Raw genomic sequence first — 17,409 nt, 5'->3', positions numbered from 1 at the left:
TCCCACCGAAACAACTTTTTTTGTGAGGATTTTGCCAAATGTCGGTAAACAGGAAGAAGGATAAGGTATGTATTTCTTAAGACCTAATTCCTCCTGGCTTCAATTTTTAGGACCTTATGAACCTTGTATCTAACAGAACTCTACAATCTAGCCCAGTGTTGCTCGTTCCCTGATCGCAGGAGGTAATTCTACAATTCTACTCAGCCCCACACATGTCTAGTCTCAAAATTATTTCTTAAGCTAACATATTCCGCCTAAACCACAGCCTTCGCCGGCGCGACAGAAATCGGTATGCTGCCATTCCGTCCCAACTATCATTCGCCCAACTAACACCTCACGTGCGCCCTCTAGCAATTACCTATCCTGCTGAATTCGCAAAGACCCGCTCGCAACTCAACCGCCGTCTGGCGGATAGCCAGAAACTACCATGGTGAGAATTACTGACTACTAGGCTATCTGTCAAGCTACAATGGATCACAAAGGCTCATACCCATTAGGCCGAAATTCGGGCCTGAATGGTATGCAGGCTGCACAACAGCAGTCATAGGAAACTCAGTCAAGGCAGGAGTCCGTAAGTTTGATATACACATCTATTTTAAAGGTAAATGGACTTGAGGGCTGAACGTGTGGATATTAGGATTCTGGTCATTCGACGCATTCAAGCACGCCCTTCAGGACGAGGATGGTAAGATCAGTGGACCCAAAACCGTCCTCGCTGGTCTAGGAGCTGGTGCTACGGAGTCACTCATCGCGGTGACGCCCTTCGAGAGTATCAAGACGCAATTGTATGCCCTCCTTCTTTGCTGAAAAAAAGGGCCCTGCTAACGGAGCACCAACAGAATCGATGACCGCAAATCTGGCAAACCAAGGTCTGTAGAGCAATTCCTAATCCCAAACGTGCGCCCATCATATTAAAGCTCCCACCTCACAGAATGCGCGGATTTCTCCATGGATCAGCAATGATCTTCCGCGAGAAGGGTTACCGCGGCTTTTTCCAGGGTCTTGTTCCAACGACTGCACGCCAGGCCGCAAACTCCGCGACGAGATTCGGATCCTATACAACACTGAAGCAGGTCGCGCAGGGCTACGTTGCGCCGGGAGAGAAGCTGGGCCCATTGTCGACGTTCGGGATTGGAGCTACGGCTGGGTTGATTACTGTGTAGGTTTTTAGTTCGAGAGTTGGATGTGAGGTAGTGGGATTGCTAATGATGAACGGTGGGTGACAGTTACTTCACACAACCTCTGGATGTGGTCAAGACTAGGTACTTTCCCTTCTCCCTACCCTAGACCACTAGTACTATGCTAGCCTACTAACTAACCCCGGGTAGAATGCAATCGATAGAGGCACGTGCAGAGTACAGGAACAGTTTCCACTGTGCCTACCGGATATATACTGAAGAGGGAATCCGCGCCTTCTGGGCTGGGGCTCTACCCCGACTATCTAGACTTATGGTGAGTTAACATTACCTTAATATCTTGAATAACCATGAAAATGAGTGTGGATGATGTGCTAATACGCTGTGCAGATAAGTGGTGGGTTGGTATTTACGATGTACGAGAAGACCATGGAGTTATTTGATGTGGTGGACCCAAAGAGGGTCTATATTTAGATATTAGAAGTACTCTAGAAGGGTGGGAATTGAGACGCAGATTGTAGACTTCTTTCTTGACTTATTCAGGACTCTGGTCACGGGTCTGCATATCTGCATAACCCGAGAGTAGAGTAGTGAGCGGTGTAACGCAGCCTTCCTTGGCGAGTGCGTGTCTATGAGCCCAATGTTGTGGTTGGTATTTACATACCCCGCACCAGACAGACACGCGAAGAGGGGTGGAGCAGAAATAAGCAAACATGTTGCTCTCCCGCAGCCGAGATGAATAAGGCGTGATCCTCACTCGGCGTGTGGGTCTGTGTTCGAGTGTGGGTGTGAATAGTAATCTTCGAGCCTTGGTCACAAACACTGCCTCTATAGAGTAGAGCGTTATGTTGAGATGTGCTGTGCAGGCACCAGGTCTGGAGCGGAGTGCTATATTATTACCCCACAATTTAATTATGGGTGAGGGCAATAGTTGCCTTGCAAGCCAGTCCGAGACAGAAGGAGGACGGGCGAACCAATACTCTACACCGGGTGAGTGGATTGTGCGCAATTTAGATGGGAGATTGATGGTGAGACACGGCACTGGTGATAGGATGGATATTGTGCAAGGAGATTTCAGACGCCAAGTGCAAGACCTGAAGCAACATGTCCTCGAGTGCGGTGACTCGGACAATTAGTTGTATCTACGTTGAGTAGAAAAACACTGAGCAGCCAGATTCACATGTTATTAACATCATGTTACTATTTTTTAGGAAATAGTCGAATTGCCAAATCATTTGGCATGGCGTTGACTGGCACTGATACTTATCATGAATCACAACTTATCACTCGGCAGAGAAGAATATTTGATTGGTTGATTAAAAACGATTGCATTAATTAATCATTGGTATCCATAACATTCGTAAAGACTGTGAAGTAATAAGGAAATGAATAAAGAAACCCTCCTCTACTCCTTGTTCATTCCGAGAGCGTTCTTGACCTATTCCAATTGTCAATACTCGTTCATAGATCAACCAGGACTGCTGTTCTTGAGTTCTAACCTTGTCAATTGGGCCCTCGGTGTGAGCATCCTTCTCGCGACGGCCACTGTCGAAGACACTCTGAGTGGTGGACTTGTTCTCGTCAGGGTTGACAGCTCCGGCAGCGCGGTCAGCGGTGTCAGTGACTCCCTCCTTGAGCTTCTGGGCGGTAGACTTGGAGTTGTCGGGGGTCTAAAATGACGATGTTAGTAAATCTAACTTCGAAGAGGCTGTGAAGATAGAGAGGTGGGCTTACAATCTCCTCCTTAGCCTTGGTGGAGAAGTCCTTGCGGCCGAGATCAGACATGTTGAAATATTTGGTTTTGGGGTGGTTTGGTTTAAAAAAGTAGTTGTTTGTTTGGTATCTGGAGTGTGAAGATGCTTGAGTGTGATGATACTGAAAAGGAATTGCTTTCCAGCGGGGAATTGGGCAGTTTATATAGATATTTTTCTCTCCATCCTCATGGCCTACTCTGTTCTGATCTTCAGGGACACGTCCTAGCCAAAGGGTTCAAATCTACTATGACGTTATTGTATTGTCCAGTGCGAGTGACGATATGTGACATCACCTCCTTGGTAGCAACGATTTTTGTGGGGAAGGAATAAAGGTAGCCGCTTTCGGTTAGCTGATGCTAATAACCCTGGACAGGTTCCGCCTTGGCGCGCCTAATTAAGTTATGTCATTACTGCCTGTTTGGACAACAACCACAACTACTAAATTAGATACAGGGAAAGATTCAAATGCCATAGGAAATCTTGTTTTCGACCTCGCAATATGATGGATATCGACATACCGGTAGGTACGCATGCGTGCGTATGCCGATGAATACCAGCCTCCTCCACAGGAAGGATTTACGCATATCCCATGCGGCGGTGCTCTAGATCTCCCGGCCCTGCTGGATAGACAAATAATCGACGCTGCAGATAGCTGTTTCGTCCCTCGGCCTCCAGTTCATTTGAACGTGCTTGTCCAAGTGGATTTGCTTGTGATTGATGATTCACTGCTCTACAGAAGTGGGAACATACAGACCTACCTACTCTACTCGAGCAAGGAAGGAAGTTTGACAAGATTCTGCATTACATGCCCACTCGCTCATGTTAGAGGCCGAGTGAGTTCTTACTTGAACAATCCACTCTATTCTACCAATCCGGCGCTGTACCTCTACTAGACGGGGTAGTCTGACTGTCGTGTGACACCATTTGAGACGTACCTTAGAGTCCGCAAACTTGAAGAGGCAGGTAACGGGAGTGCTATCCGGACGACTTAGAAAGAATATTTCCAATCTACTCGATTGGTCTCTCCCCAGAGTCGAGACTTCTGTGACTGGAATTGTGGTTTGAATTTTCAGTCACTATCGATCATTACCCGGTCACCTCCGCCAATTACAAGCCGACAACAACATCGCAGATCTAGAGTTCTTGACTTCGGGGAGGGTAATTAGGTCTAGAATATATTCGTATGCTTCAGAATTAGTTATTATCTACTGCATCATCGGCCGGGACCCCATCCTTATCTCTTGATCGGCAGGATCTCTTCTCGGACGAGTAAGTACAACTTCGGCGTTGATGCGCTCTTGACGGGTCCACAGCCCAATCCCGGCTATCTCTCGTCCCATCCTTCCGGGTTATACCTTTGAGCCTTCACTCTTCACTAATAATATTGTCACAAACTAGTTTTCGAGCTTTACTGCAGTATTTGCTCTCTGTGTGGTGTCGAGATAGAGGCAATCTTTGATCTATATCTATCTCCTGGTTAAAAGCTGCATCTATTTATGGTATCCTTTGAGGTATCATGTTCCAAGATCATCATGCTATCTACTCGTAGTTTTTTGGCGTTTCCGGACTGGACTGGGTCTATATAACACCAAAATATGGTTTTCAAGCACGATTTACGCCCATATGCAGACCCAGTCCAGTCCGGAAACGCCAAAAAAACTACGAGTATGTGTTGGGTCCTGATAGGCGCGGGAAGTGTGTATTTGTGCATAACGTATAAAAACCATAGGTACAGGAGTTAGATATGCTTCTTACCAGCCGGTAACTAGTAAGATAAGAGCTGGATAGGTACATGTATTAAGCAGGAAATTACCACTCTCATGGATAACAAAGTTACTTCACCCCCCTAAGGGTTAGAGACGAAGACGAGATTTCTAAGTATCGATTATGTAGGAAGGGTACTGAATCAACTGTCAGCTCTTAAGCCGCTACAGCTTGTAGCGATCATTGAGCAATATAATATGCGCGCCCCAATGGATGGAGACTGATATTTAAAAGGACCTCTTCATGGATACAAGGGAGCACCTATATACGGGAAGAGAAATACTCTTGGTATCTCGAGGGAGTACCCACTTGTGGGTAGTCATATCATATACGTATGCGTGTAACTGTCTTGAGAAACACGCATATATGGCTACGCATACATGTACCCGCTATTAGGGTTGGAGACAAAGATACACGTACACTAGTAGGATAGCCCAGAAGATCAAGCTTCATCTTAGGACCCGCCCGTAGGAACATTTGGGCTTATACTTTATGAGATGAAACTGTACAAAAAATGGTGTGGATTCGATACAGTATTCTCTTTAATGCGCTAGTAATACAGTCAGAACTCGCCGGTTTGATTCCGTATTCTTCACTAAATTCTGTACCCATATAGTGGTGATTTCACCCTGTTTTTTCTTAATATACCTTTTGACAGCCCATCTCATCGGGATAAAAACCGACTTTAATTTGACGAACGGTGAAATAACCGAGCTGCACATTCCAAGTTGCCTATTACACCTCTCGCCATTTCCCATATTACAGATTGGCTTCATGGGACTCACCGCTCTTGGGATTACTGCTCACCGCTCAAGCCATTTACTTTTTTTCACTTCTTCATTCTTTTTATCCGGATCCCCCCAATCTATGTAACATCATGATATCCACATAATATGGTTAGGAATATTATCACCGTCAACAAGATCCTTTCCTCCAAGGAACCATATTCTGACCTATCATATTCATATATTTAGCTCTTGTAGTTATAATCCTACAGGAGATGAATCTATGAGATCTTGAACGTGAATTGTGATGATTTTTATCGACTGGGTCATATATATTATGCTCTCTAAGCGAGTACTATAACTAGAATTTGAAAAGGCTACATCATATACTTAACAAACCAATCAATCAAAGCTCTCCAGTCGATAGTAAATTTTAGAAGATACTAACCGGGAGATGGAGTATAAATAGTCTGACTACAATATGAGAAGCTAGCGTGGTCGTGGTTTACAACCCAGGACAGGTTGTTTAAGATAGTTGATTAGTTATTTAGGTTCTAGTAAGACTTGCCATGAACACTTTTTTCATAGCTATTATACTCCCTCAAGTAGGATGGTGATCAATATATATGGCTATTGTTATTTCTCTCGCTGCCAGATGGTCTATCTAACTACATGTATCCCTAGACCCCGGCGCGGGCCTCGCAACTAGTTTGTACTAAAGCTAAATCTGATGTAATGTCTGGATTTACCGCCAGTTGATAAAACGAGGTGTTCACATTGGTCTCTGTTTGCTGATGTTTATAATTATTGCTCAGCCAGAAAGTTGATATGATATGCCTGTACTAGATGTATTTAAGTTTACTTTCATACCGATGGTACTTGTAAGAGACTTACCACAGAGTGAAGATACATGTATCGGAAGTTACCAATGGCAGCCATATTGTAAGACTTTGGAAACGCTATCTCATGATTTCTCTATCACTTTCACCTCGTATGAACGTGCATAAAGGTATAGTTAAGTGCTAGCTGTACAATAAAATGCACCGCTTTCGTATGAGAAATTGTGTCTAGGATGTATGCATAATCCACCGGCATTTTGATTCGTTATAAAATAAAGACGAGGAGTTAGTTGATCCTATAGTACTTTGATAACATAACAGTCTCCTTTTCGTGGGTCGCAACTCAGCAAAGGACGGGATAAACCTATTATTCTTTCCCGTCAGCGTCAACGCTTACCTTATATTTATTCCGGTTCTTTCATTGCTAACATCTACTCCAAAGATTAAGAATCTCAACTGTTTATGAGGTTGACACTTCATCAATGCCAAGCTTAGTTCATAGACCATCACTCGGTGGTAGGTTATGTCGTTTGACGTCGACGGTAGGGTAACGTCTAGCTAGATGCGGCATGAAGCATAAACATACAACACGTGCACAAATCAGTATGTGGGATTGTGAGACACTGTATTCATTGTTGTGCCACATGTAAGATGTGGGGTATCTACTAGACATGCCATGCACAAGACTTTTTAAAAATCTGAAGTTGTATAGTTGCGCGGTATCATGTACCGTTTGAGAGGTATAAATTAATTAAAGCTTCAGGTTCGAATTCAGGCCTATGTGCTAGCTGCGGGTAGCCGTTATGAGCACTACAGACCAGCAACCACGAGTGAATAATAGCAAGTATGGTATATATTCCAAGTAGATTTATTTTGGCCCTTTAGTGGGTGAGCCGATAAAAGCATTCCTATTTAAAAGAAAGGGACGCTTTTCGAGCGGAGAACATTCGAGAAAGCGTGGGCGGTAAAACCAAGGTACGAGCTGATGTTAGAAACAGAGCTCCCGAGCGACTTTACGTCGTTTAACCTCCGGTCGAGAAACTTCCAGGTCTCCTCGAAATCTGGCGACGTATCCTGCGTCATAAAAAGCTCTGCGCAAGGAATACTGTTAGAATTAAAAGACTGGAAGAACATTCGGTAATACTAGATAGTCTTCGTTCTCACCAGTACTGGCGTAGACTCCGGAGAGTGTTGCTCTCTTAGTATACCAATTCATGTCGTGACTATCATCTCCGGCAAGAAACCACATCTCGTCGGACAGCTTTGCTAATTCAGAGACGGAAGCGGGTATGTTTCCTGCTAGCGACATGAGTCCCAACGCCTTTCTCAATAACAAGCCATGTTGTTAGCTTAATTAGATATTATGTCGGTCGTATAATATGAATATGGTAAATTGCCGTAGAAACGGGGAAATGCACCTCTTGCCATCGGTTTATTAACGGGGAGTTTGCTCTCAGTCGTTCCACACAGAGAACTCGAATCTTTGCTGGAGTACTGAGACGCTTTGTGCCATCTTCAAATTTACTAAAGTCGATTTTCTGACTTAATCGTAGCCGTTCGGTAACGAGGTGGTAGTTTACAAGGTCGAATACACCCCGGGGGAACAAGTTAGTTGAAATGTCGAGATATCCGACATCACGAGCACCAAGAGACAATGTCGTGGTCGAAAACCCATGTGAAGGGACATGGCGGAGAGCGGCAGCGAGTATTGATGATTCTGTTGGGGTGAATGGGGGCGCAGGTGACGGATGTTGGTGCGAGTGGTAATGGCGATGTGGTGGAAAGCAAAATATGGCCTTGGAGGCAGTGGCAAGGCCAATGGGGGATACTCTCAATGTGCTGATCATCGTGAATTATTTCTTATGCTTGGTGGTGGGGGCAGAGGTAGGTTGACTGTGTAGCGTTATCGTTATCTTTTGGTAGTTGAGGTCGGTCATCGCACCGAGCACTCTTTTCCCCACCAGCTTCGTGTTGAGCCGCACACATGTATGTACCTATCAACCACCAAGGTGATTCAAAGAGTTGACACTCCAAGCCGAATTACATAACAAATAACCAATTGCTTACGATCAGTAAGCCGGCTCTACAATTGACTTCCTAGTGAACCCTAAAAACGAATAGTGATCAAGTCGTATTCAATTGCCCCGGCAGTTGAAGTTAACCAATAGAAACGTGTAAGCTATTTAGTAAAACATGCACGAAATACAATCCGCTCACTCGTCTAATCCTCAGTGTTGCACGGAAGATATAGGGATTGTGAAGACACCGGTCTCAATCACAGGGACGAACAAAAGCATAACTGCAGAGGTCGAGAGGGTTAGAAGACGGTGTCCTTTGAGAGGCCGCCATTGATAATGTCTTTAGATGCCTGACATGGAGGGCTGATGCTTCACTTATAAATCATACAAATAGAGATAAGTAAGAGTAGTTAAGCTTGGAACTGCGCATTATGCGCCATTTCGACTTGTTTCGTCTTCGGAACCTCATAATCCAGGTTGATCGTCGACAAAGCAGCATTTTCTGTGCGTAACAGTGCATGTCATGCAGCAGGCAGCCCCTCGTTCCCCACTGATGTCGTACGATAGCCGTTGCGGATATCAGCTCTTCACATCCACTGTGAGAATGTATGTAAGTGCTCGCTTCGATTTGCCCACACTGCTTGAAGTTTCGCATATCATACCAAAAAACCCCACCTCTCCCCCATACCTATAAAATACCTTAAGCTTCTTCCTTTTATTGAAACCCGACAATTGAAGGGAGCGGTATGCGGTTCGTATACTGTTTCAATTGTCAAAACTGTCTCCGGTAGATATATATGTGTCTTCGCCGGTCCTAATATATTGCACAAAACGTCTGCCCTCGGCCCTGTTTCCGAGGACAGAATGGTTAGATTTCCATATCAAGTGATATCGGTCACTCTTCTCGTCTCGCCGGGAACGATTGGCCCGTATAGAATGTGACAGTGTGGCCTGGTCGTTGCCGCCGGAGCCTAGTAATAAGTTACGAGGAGAGTGCCGCTCACCCCTCTTGCACACTGCATTTCGAAATCTCAAAGGTTCAATCTACCTAAACCGTTAGCAAAACAGGCCCCAGTTGTGAAAATTGGCAAATTCCAACATCAGCCATTCATGTAAAGTAGAGTAATTTTTCCCGGCTGTAACCTTGTAATTTCCTCGGTTGGCTTTTTTTCGTTTGGCCGCAGCTGGCCAGTAAATCCGTAATACAGAAAGCTGGGGTGGAGGAAAAAGAAATGTGAAAGTGTAGGTACTCAAAAGACAGCTGAAAGTGATTTTTAGAGGAATATATGTAGAACCCCCACGCCTCAAGTACTCATAAACATTGTTTCATGGTTCTCTACAAGCTGGAACGTCATCAATTACCACCAGAGGTTCATGACAACCGACAACCAATGTCTACTGGGAGCACGCGTCGTCCATTTTAGTGTTGTTGACACCTGTTGTTGGTTGCTTCCAATTGATATTTGTCCCGTTGTCTCCGCCCGCCCGCGCGATAACACACACAAGACAAGGCTCCCATCTTTTTTTTACCCTCCATCTTTTTTTCCCTCTATCCGCTGCAACTGCCAAACGACCCGGAGGAGAGGTTCACGCAACCAACAACCTAGCAACCTTTCCAAAGTGACCAAAATCATCCAGCCCCCTGGTTTGTTTCTATCACACCTTTCCTACCCCAATCGCTCCAAACTTTTTTCTCATCGACAGCCAGAAAACACACTCTGCACACCGATCACACACCCCTCCCTATAAGGACTGACTTGCGAGAAACGTTACTTCTATCCCCACCTAACCTTTATATATAAAAAGGAGAGCACCTATGGGTCTGCTCCCCCTTCTTCGATTGAACCCCCCCTCGCCCAATCAAGGCCTTTGCACTCTCTAAAGTTTCCTCAGGCTAACCATACATATACTTACTCGCAGAGAGTGATTCTTACCGCCCCGGACCACTAGAAGGTGGACGAACAAGTGAATATAGACATGTACGTTACATACCGGTTTTTCTATATGCTCATCGTTTTTTTATCACACACCCCTCGCCTCTTGTGCCCCTTGCTTTAATACTGCTGCGTGTTGGTTGTATGTCTGTACATTTCCCGGTCGTTAGTTGCTGCCCCCCACTGCTGTTGCTGTTGTTACCACTGCTTGATTGCTGCACCCCTGTGTTTGCTCTCAAGTCGGCTGTTGCTATCTTTGCCCGGGGCTGCTGCTGTTGAGCAAAGTGACGGTATACAATTGTTTTGTTTTTGTTTGTTATTGTTTCCCTCTTGTTTACTCTCCCTGTTCCGTGGGATGAGTGACATTGAGTCTGGGAAAAGAAAAGAGCACAAGAGCAAAAAGAAACAAAATAATTCTGCCATTGCCGGCCGTTCTGCCCCTCGTCATTATCCCTGTGATTTTGCTGTCTCCCCCACCCGAATTACGTCCGCTGTGGGAAGGTCGCAGCCGTTCGCATCTTCCTGACTGGCGCGCCCTCCGTCTGTCTTCCCGCACCACACGCCATTCCCTTCCCCACCCCCCTAACATCTCTCTGTCCTTTTCCTGTCTGGACGTTTCTACCATTTAGGTACATCATGCTGATGGACCACCCCTCATCTGCACAAATACAGCAGCGCGATAGATCTCGTTCTCCGCGTCGTCGTTCGCCAGACCATCGTGATCGTGCAAGGTCACCTCGCAGTCCTCGCCAACGTCGTAGATCGTACTCACCTCGAAGCAGATCTCGAAGCCGGGACGATTATAGAAGGCGGCCCTCTCGTTCGCCTATGAGTGGCAGTGGACATCCAGGCGGATACACTGGTTCAGGATACGCAGGTAGTGGAGGAGTCGGTGGGCCTCGCCGAAGCTACGAAGAACGCGCCGCTGCCAAAGACGCCATGATGCAGAGTCTCCGTGACAGCTCCCAGCAAGACCGCCGCGTCTACGTCGGCAATCTTTCATACGATGTCAAATGGCATCATCTCAAAGACTTCATGCGACAAGGTGAGTCCAGTTTTTGATATCCATCAACTTAAGCCCTCCTTTTGGTCACCATTTTGAGCGATATTATCACCTTTATCAGCAAGCATGGGGTCCATTACTGGCGGTTTAGTGATTTCACCATTGAGCATCCGTCACTGTCATTTGTGCCGGGTTTTAGGTGGTTGTCATAATGCTGACTCGTGTTTTCAATACCCATAGCTGGAGAAGTACTCTTCGCAGATGTCTTGTTACTCCCGAATGGAATGTCAAAGGTGGGAACTACTGTGAACGATAGTGGATGATTTGGTTTATTTCCTTTTGTGGGCTTCTTGACGGATGTGGATTGACGGGGAAGGACACGGTCGTCCGCGGGTTATTGTAGGGATGCGGGTATGTTTTCCTCCAATATTTTTTTATATTTAAAGGACTCTCACTGATGATATTTATCAGGATTGTGGAATATGCCACAAGGGATCAAGCGCAAACTGCTGTTAACACCCTCAGCAATCAAAATTTAATGGGTAGATTAGTATACGTTCGCGAGGTAAATTCAGGCGGGTTCCCCTTGATAATAAAAACTACTCACAGCGGAACTTCGGGGACAGGATCGTGAAGCCGAACCTCGTTTTACCGGACAGCAGAGTGTCCGCCCACCTTATGGCGGTGGGCCCGGAGGACCCGGCGGACCCGGCGGACCTGGTGGTTACCCCGGCGGCGGCGGATACAACGGCCCTCCCGGAGGCGGCCCCCCTCCTGGCGGTATTCCTGGGGCTGGCGGTCGCCAGATCTACGTATCTAATGTGAGTAATGATAGATGAATGTAACCACTGGCCCCCAAGTTTCAAACTAATAAAAATAATAAGCTCCCGTATACAGTCGGCTGGCAGGACTTGAAAGACTTGTTCCGTCAATCTGGTCAGTATTCCCCCGTAAAACACTAATTTTACATTGAATTCCAGTTGCAACAATTGGGCCCTCTTGGTCATACGCTGATCCAGATTTCACAGGGCCTGTTGTTCGTGCTGATGTTCACATTGGCCCCGATGGGCGTCCCAAGGGCAGTGGAGTCGTAGCTTTTGAGACACCAGAAGATGCACGCCAAGCCATTCAACAGTTCAACACCTATGAATGGCAAGGACGTCAATTGGAGGTCAGAGAGGACCGCTTTGCTGGCTCGTCTGGTGGGTTCGTTGGAGGCCGTGGCGGATTCCCTGGTGCTCGTGGTGGCTTCGGCGGCGGCTTTGGCCGTGGTGGCTTCGGAGGCCGTGGAGGGTTCACAGGGGGCTACGGCGGAGGTCGTGGAGGCTTTGGAGGTGGTGCTGGGGGCGGTTATGGTGGAGCACCTACCGCAGGAGTGGGCGATAGTAGCTATGCTTCAGTACCTCCCAACGACTTCACGGACCATGCTACGAGCGGAGGGGAGCGCAGCCCTACTATCTACGTCCGCAATGTGAGATACCTTCCTCTATTCTCTCGCTATTTACATACACTCACCATTACATAGCTTCCTTGGTCAACTAGCAACGACGATCTGGTCGAGTTGTTCAATACCATTGGCAAGGTTGAACGCGCCGAGATCCAATACGAGCCGAATGGCCGTTCCAGAGGAACTGGTGTCGTTCAGTTCGATAGTGCAGAGAATGCCGAGACAGCAATCAGTATGATCCTCCTATCTAGCATACTCATCCTACTTTAAGACAATCTTGCTGATAAAATCTACAGCCAAGTTCTCAGGCTACCTGTATGGTGGTCGCCCCCTAGGCCTAACCTTTGTTAAGTACACCACCAACACTTATAACAACGGCGGCGGGGATGCCATGGAGGTAACTGAGCCAGCTTTGACTCAAGACCAAATCATGTAAGCGGGCACTTGGTGAAACTTGATTTGACTTCAATTCAAGGCTTGCATCAATATTGTTTGTTCATTGGTTCTGTATCTTCGCTTGTTCTAGTTTGCCAAATGGGAAAATCATGTGTCAGGGTTTCCAGGCCGGCGCTGCCTTGTCTTTTTTTTGTATTCCAATTCATAGTCTTGTGTTTCTAGCTTTTTTTACCTTGCGTCAGAAAAAATTGGGGAAGGAGAAAACGGGGGGTAAGGACGAAAGTATCCGGATATTACGGAGGCGGTCGTTTGTTCTTTGAAGCAGCGTATCTTTAATCGCGACATTCGCGGAAATACTGGGCAAGGAAACCCGATTGCTATTCATTTGTAACCAATTTTTACCATAGGACAAAGAATTAACCATAAATGTCTCTCTGTTTAAACCGTATACATAGCAATGGTGTTCCTTGTACAATCGTGTGACCGGTAACCCGAATGGGTGCAAAATGTAGTTTCGGTGTGGGCGAAAAGTACGGGGGCCGCACCCCTCCCCCTGAGGCTCTCACGTCGCGCCCTGTTTTTCTGGCGCGTTTCCTCGACGCGTTATACTTAAAGCTGAGTGTTTGCGCATCAATCGATGCGACCCAAGATTTTAATTCGGGAATATCACAATGTCTCTACAGCAAATACAGGACACAGCTCCGAGTCCCTTCAGTTTCGAACCTCCCGTAGCGAACGATAGTGGTGTCGGATCAAGTATACCGTCGAAGCGGAGCTCCAAGGCGCTCGACTCCAGCGACACGGACGCAGTTCAAAAGACCGCCGCTGCTGCCAAAAGAAGCAGGAAGAGAAATTTTGATGAGATAAACGATACATATTTCGAGGATGAAGTCGAACCGAGTCTCAACCTTGAAGCAGTTGCAGAGGTTGGTGATGGATTGGGTGCGGCCGCGGATATTTCCATTTGCCAGAGTAAACGGGCTTTTAGCGGAATCCGACCGCCTTATCTGGTGTATCCAAGATCTCAATACGAAGGGTATCGTCATGAGCTTCCTAAAGAGAAGGAGAGGACTGTTATCCAGTTCTTCCAGGTAAATTACCTGTAATCATAAGGTGTCTGCCTGCTAACATTCATTGCAGAGTAACGAGCAAAAGAGTGATATCGATCTCTCTGACGATCCAGACTTCTTTCATCAATACCGCCTAGACGACTTTTCTATATACCATCCGCTCAATGACAAACGACTTAGCGGCGAACTCACTTGCGTGTCGAATATATGTACCCGGGGAGGGTTTGACCTCCTCTTTGATGGGGTCCTGTCCGACGGACAGCAGCGGCGATACGTAGAAAAGGTCCCGTTCAAGGTGTTATCCGTGGGAAATTATACCGACTTGACAAAGCACGATGTATCACAGAGCCTATGGATACAGTCCGCGCTGAACTCCCACAGTAATATCTGGTATGCGTTGGGCACTCCGTCGGGTGCCTACGCACACTATTGGACTCCCTTTGTGTGGCTAGCCAATTTCGCTAAACACTTTGTGTACGTCATCTATCCCGCTACTTTCGTCCTCTATCCCCCTGCTTTCGTCCTCTATCCCCCTGCTTCCATCCTCTATCCCCCTGCTTTCGTCCGAAGTCTATTTTTCTGACATGGATCTGTGCGTATCAGAGACTACCTCAGCGAGCATGAATTTGTGGTGCTGCTGGACTTTAAATACAAGTTCTCTAAATGGATAAAGACACACCATGCAGGCCATGAGAGCTTCGACAGGTGGTTTAATGAATATGGCAAAGATGATTTTCGACAACCTGTAGCTGTTCACAGAGACTGGCTGTGGAATCAAACATGCTGCTACTCACAAAACCTTACTACTAGACACGTCTGGAATGAGGTACTTCACCTCAAGTCCGTTAAACAGGCACCAGGGGCCTGGATAGAAAAAACCGTGGTCACACCTTATGTACACGAATGTTTTGAGCACATGTTTGGCGATAAGATGATGGTTGTCAACCCCCCACAGAACGTTGAATCTTTGCAGTTTTCGGGCGTCCACATTCCAAGCCCAATCAGAGCAAAACGTGACGAAAATGGTAATCTTGTCAAGTTGGTGGATGTACAAGTCAAGGTTGGAGATGTCATCGCTATCCAGAAAGACGAAGGCACGGAGTGGCAGAGCACAAGTAATACCTGGTATGCCTACGTCCAGTCTATCCAGTACAGCAAAAATGACGATACAGAGCCATATGCGTTGGATGTTATCTGGCTTTATGCTCCTTCAGACACAACTCTTGCAAAGGAAAGATATCCGTTCAAAAACGAAGTGAGAAAATTCCCCTCAAAGACTGTGCATAGGTGGCGTTCAGTTTGACTAATTGATACAGCTATTCTTCTCGGACCACTGCAATTGTAGTGAAGAAAAGTTGTACGCCAGCGATGTCATTACTACGCTTGCTGTAAGGCTCTTCGAAGGACCCAATGATGGGAAGGAGTTTTTCATTCGACAGAAATATCGTACTGGTGATCCAGCATTCTTGACATTGTCCAAGGAGGACCTTACAGGGTGTAGGCACAAGAGGATACTGAAATCTCCATATCAGACTGTAGTATCGCAGTACCAAGTAGGGGACACAGTTCTCGTCGGGGCTGTTCTTCATGGAAAGAAGGATATCCTAGAGCCAGTCGAAATCTTTTATTTTGACGATTTCACAAGCGAAGTCCACGTCAGGGTTTTGGGACGTCGTATTGCGCTTGAAGACGCAAGTAAAGCTCGGCCAAACGAGCTTTTGTACACCGAAAAAATAGTGCCTATCAATCCTCAGTTCATACATAGGCGCTGCCATGTACGCTTCGTCTACGAAGAGGATGTAAACGCAGGGAATATTCCGCTTCCGTACGACCGTAATGGCACCAGCGACTGTTTTTTTATCTCGTCGTATTTGTACGGCCCGGACGGCGAGCAGGGTATCCAACCTTTCGAGTCAGATAAGTTTCCCCAAACTTTACGTCAAGGGTTTGACCCAGATGTTCCACCCAGTGCCCCAATTCTCAATGGGCTGGACTTGTTCTGCGGAGGAGGAAACTTCGGAAGAGGTATTGAGGAAGGCGGTGTGATTAATATGAAATGGGGAGTCGACATTGACGTACCTGCGATGCACACGTATGGAGCGAATCTGCGAACACCAGGTGAAACTGCGCTTTACTTAGGAAGTATTAACAATTATCTGCGTGATGCAATCCTGGGGAAAACCAGTTACATTATTGCTGGAGCTGTAAGAACCCCATTTTCCTTTTTTTCCCCCGCAATCTCTAACACAACGTAGGGGGAGGTTGGCTTTATTAGCGCCGGATCACCTTGTCAAGGTTTCTCCAATGCAAACCGCAACAAGTTCAGTGAGAAATCGCTGCGCAACTGTTCACTTGTTGCCTCTGTGGCCACTGCTGTAGATTTCTACCGCCCAAAGTATGCACTACTAGAAAATGTCCACGGCATGGCAGCTACCCGCATCATGCCAGACAAACGTGAAATCAACGTGTTCTCGCAGCTCCTGTGTTGTCTCGTGGGCATGGGATACCAGTGCCAGCAGTTAACACTCGACGCCTGGTCCTTCGGCAGCCCGCAATCACGCACACGTCTATTCCTCAGCATCGCCGCACCTGGCCAGAGGCTCCCACCGCGCCCTCCCCGCAGTCACGAGCACCCCTCGTCAATTCGAGATCTTTCCCTCTTCAAGGCTCCCAACGGACTGAAGTTTGGCGGCAGAGAGCTTGTCGGCCCATGCACCTACCCAGCTCCCACCTCCAGGGAGGGCTTTGACGACCTCCCCTTCCTGGGCAACAACCACGTTGGAATCTGTATCCCTTTTCCCGACCATCGTATCTCCCGTATCGAGTCATGGAGAACACGCACAATCATGGCCAACGTCCCCAAGCACGGCGTCAGCGTCCACCAGAACTCCTGGCGCGCCGCCATGAAGGCCGGCCGCATGCCCAAGGGCTGCGGCTACGAAATGTCAATCTCGGAGTACAAGGTCCGCGACGGATGCAAGACCTGGTCCCGCATCCTGGGCGACGGCCTCTGCAGGACCGTCACTACTACATTGACACCGCAGTGCTCGTACACGGGTCAATGGGTGCACTATGACCAGGACCGCCTCATCACCATCTTGGAGGCTAGGCGCGCGCAGAGCTTCCCCGACGATGAGATCTTGCTGGGAAATGCGTCTCAGGCGTTCAAGATTGTGGGCAACAGTGTGGCGAGGAGTGTGGCGTTGGCGTGGGGCCTGGCCATCAGGTATGCGTACCTGGACGAGGTCATTGAAGATGAGTTGACCGCTGATGCCTAGGCGCGCGGTGTATGTGGGGTGTGGGGGGTGAATTCTAAGGGCTTC

General features: G+C 47.2%; 5 protein-coding genes across 5 annotated transcripts; 3 read left to right on the top strand and 2 right to left on the bottom strand.

Annotated features, from left to right (window-relative positions):
- Positions 1-38: 38 nt before the first annotated feature.
- H6S33_012860 (uncharacterized protein) lies at positions 39-1,610 on the top strand (the record flags this gene model as incomplete). Its single annotated transcript, XM_044844206.1, has 11 exons — positions 39-65; positions 152-182; positions 266-289; positions 352-430; positions 498-571; positions 638-785; positions 840-869; positions 932-1,159; positions 1,227-1,262; positions 1,329-1,452; positions 1,527-1,610. The coding sequence occupies 11 exons, from the start codon at positions 39-41 to the stop codon at positions 1,608-1,610; spliced, it is 885 nt and encodes a 294-aa protein (XP_044694569.1).
- Positions 1,611-2,541: 931 nt separating this feature from the next.
- On the bottom strand, positions 2,542-2,921 carry H6S33_012859 (uncharacterized protein; the record flags this gene model as incomplete). The annotated part of the gene is made up of 3 exons (XM_044844205.1): positions 2,542-2,574; positions 2,636-2,806; positions 2,871-2,921. The coding sequence occupies 3 exons, from the start codon at positions 2,919-2,921 to the stop codon at positions 2,542-2,544; spliced, it is 255 nt and encodes an 84-aa protein (XP_044694568.1).
- A 4,209-nt stretch (positions 2,922-7,130) lies between these two features.
- H6S33_012858 (uncharacterized protein) lies at positions 7,131-8,065 on the bottom strand (the record flags this gene model as incomplete). Its single annotated transcript, XM_044844203.1, has 3 exons — positions 7,131-7,309; positions 7,383-7,539; positions 7,637-8,065. 3 exons carry the CDS (start codon positions 8,063-8,065, stop codon positions 7,131-7,133), a joined length of 765 nt encoding a protein of 254 aa, XP_044694567.1.
- A 1,987-nt stretch (positions 8,066-10,052) lies between these two features.
- Positions 10,053-13,056, top strand: H6S33_012857 (uncharacterized protein; the record flags this gene model as incomplete). The annotated part of the gene is made up of 12 exons (XM_044844202.1): positions 10,053-10,056; positions 10,157-10,215; positions 10,843-10,901; positions 10,953-11,215; positions 11,414-11,466; positions 11,577-11,584; positions 11,645-11,738; positions 11,800-11,994; positions 12,058-12,109; positions 12,154-12,644; positions 12,699-12,852; positions 12,917-13,056. The coding sequence occupies 12 exons, from the start codon at positions 10,053-10,055 to the stop codon at positions 13,054-13,056; spliced, it is 1,572 nt and encodes a 523-aa protein (XP_044694566.1).
- A 631-nt stretch (positions 13,057-13,687) lies between these two features.
- H6S33_012856 (uncharacterized protein) lies at positions 13,688-17,364 on the top strand (the record flags this gene model as incomplete). The annotated part of the gene is made up of 5 exons (XM_044844201.1): positions 13,688-14,107; positions 14,157-14,560; positions 14,690-15,341; positions 15,403-16,290; positions 16,342-17,364. 5 exons carry the CDS (start codon positions 13,688-13,690, stop codon positions 17,362-17,364), a joined length of 3,387 nt encoding a protein of 1,128 aa, XP_044694565.1.
- Positions 17,365-17,409: the final 45 nt, after the last annotated feature.

The sequence above is a fragment of the Morchella sextelata genome, assembly GCF_020137385.1.
Source record: "Morchella sextelata strain SCLS chromosome Unknown scls_9, whole genome shotgun sequence".
NCBI lineage: Eukaryota > Fungi > Ascomycota > Pezizomycetes > Pezizales > Morchellaceae > Morchella > Morchella sextelata.
The sequence above is the reverse complement of the archived record's forward strand: the minus strand, read 5'-3'. Positions and strand labels throughout refer to the sequence as shown.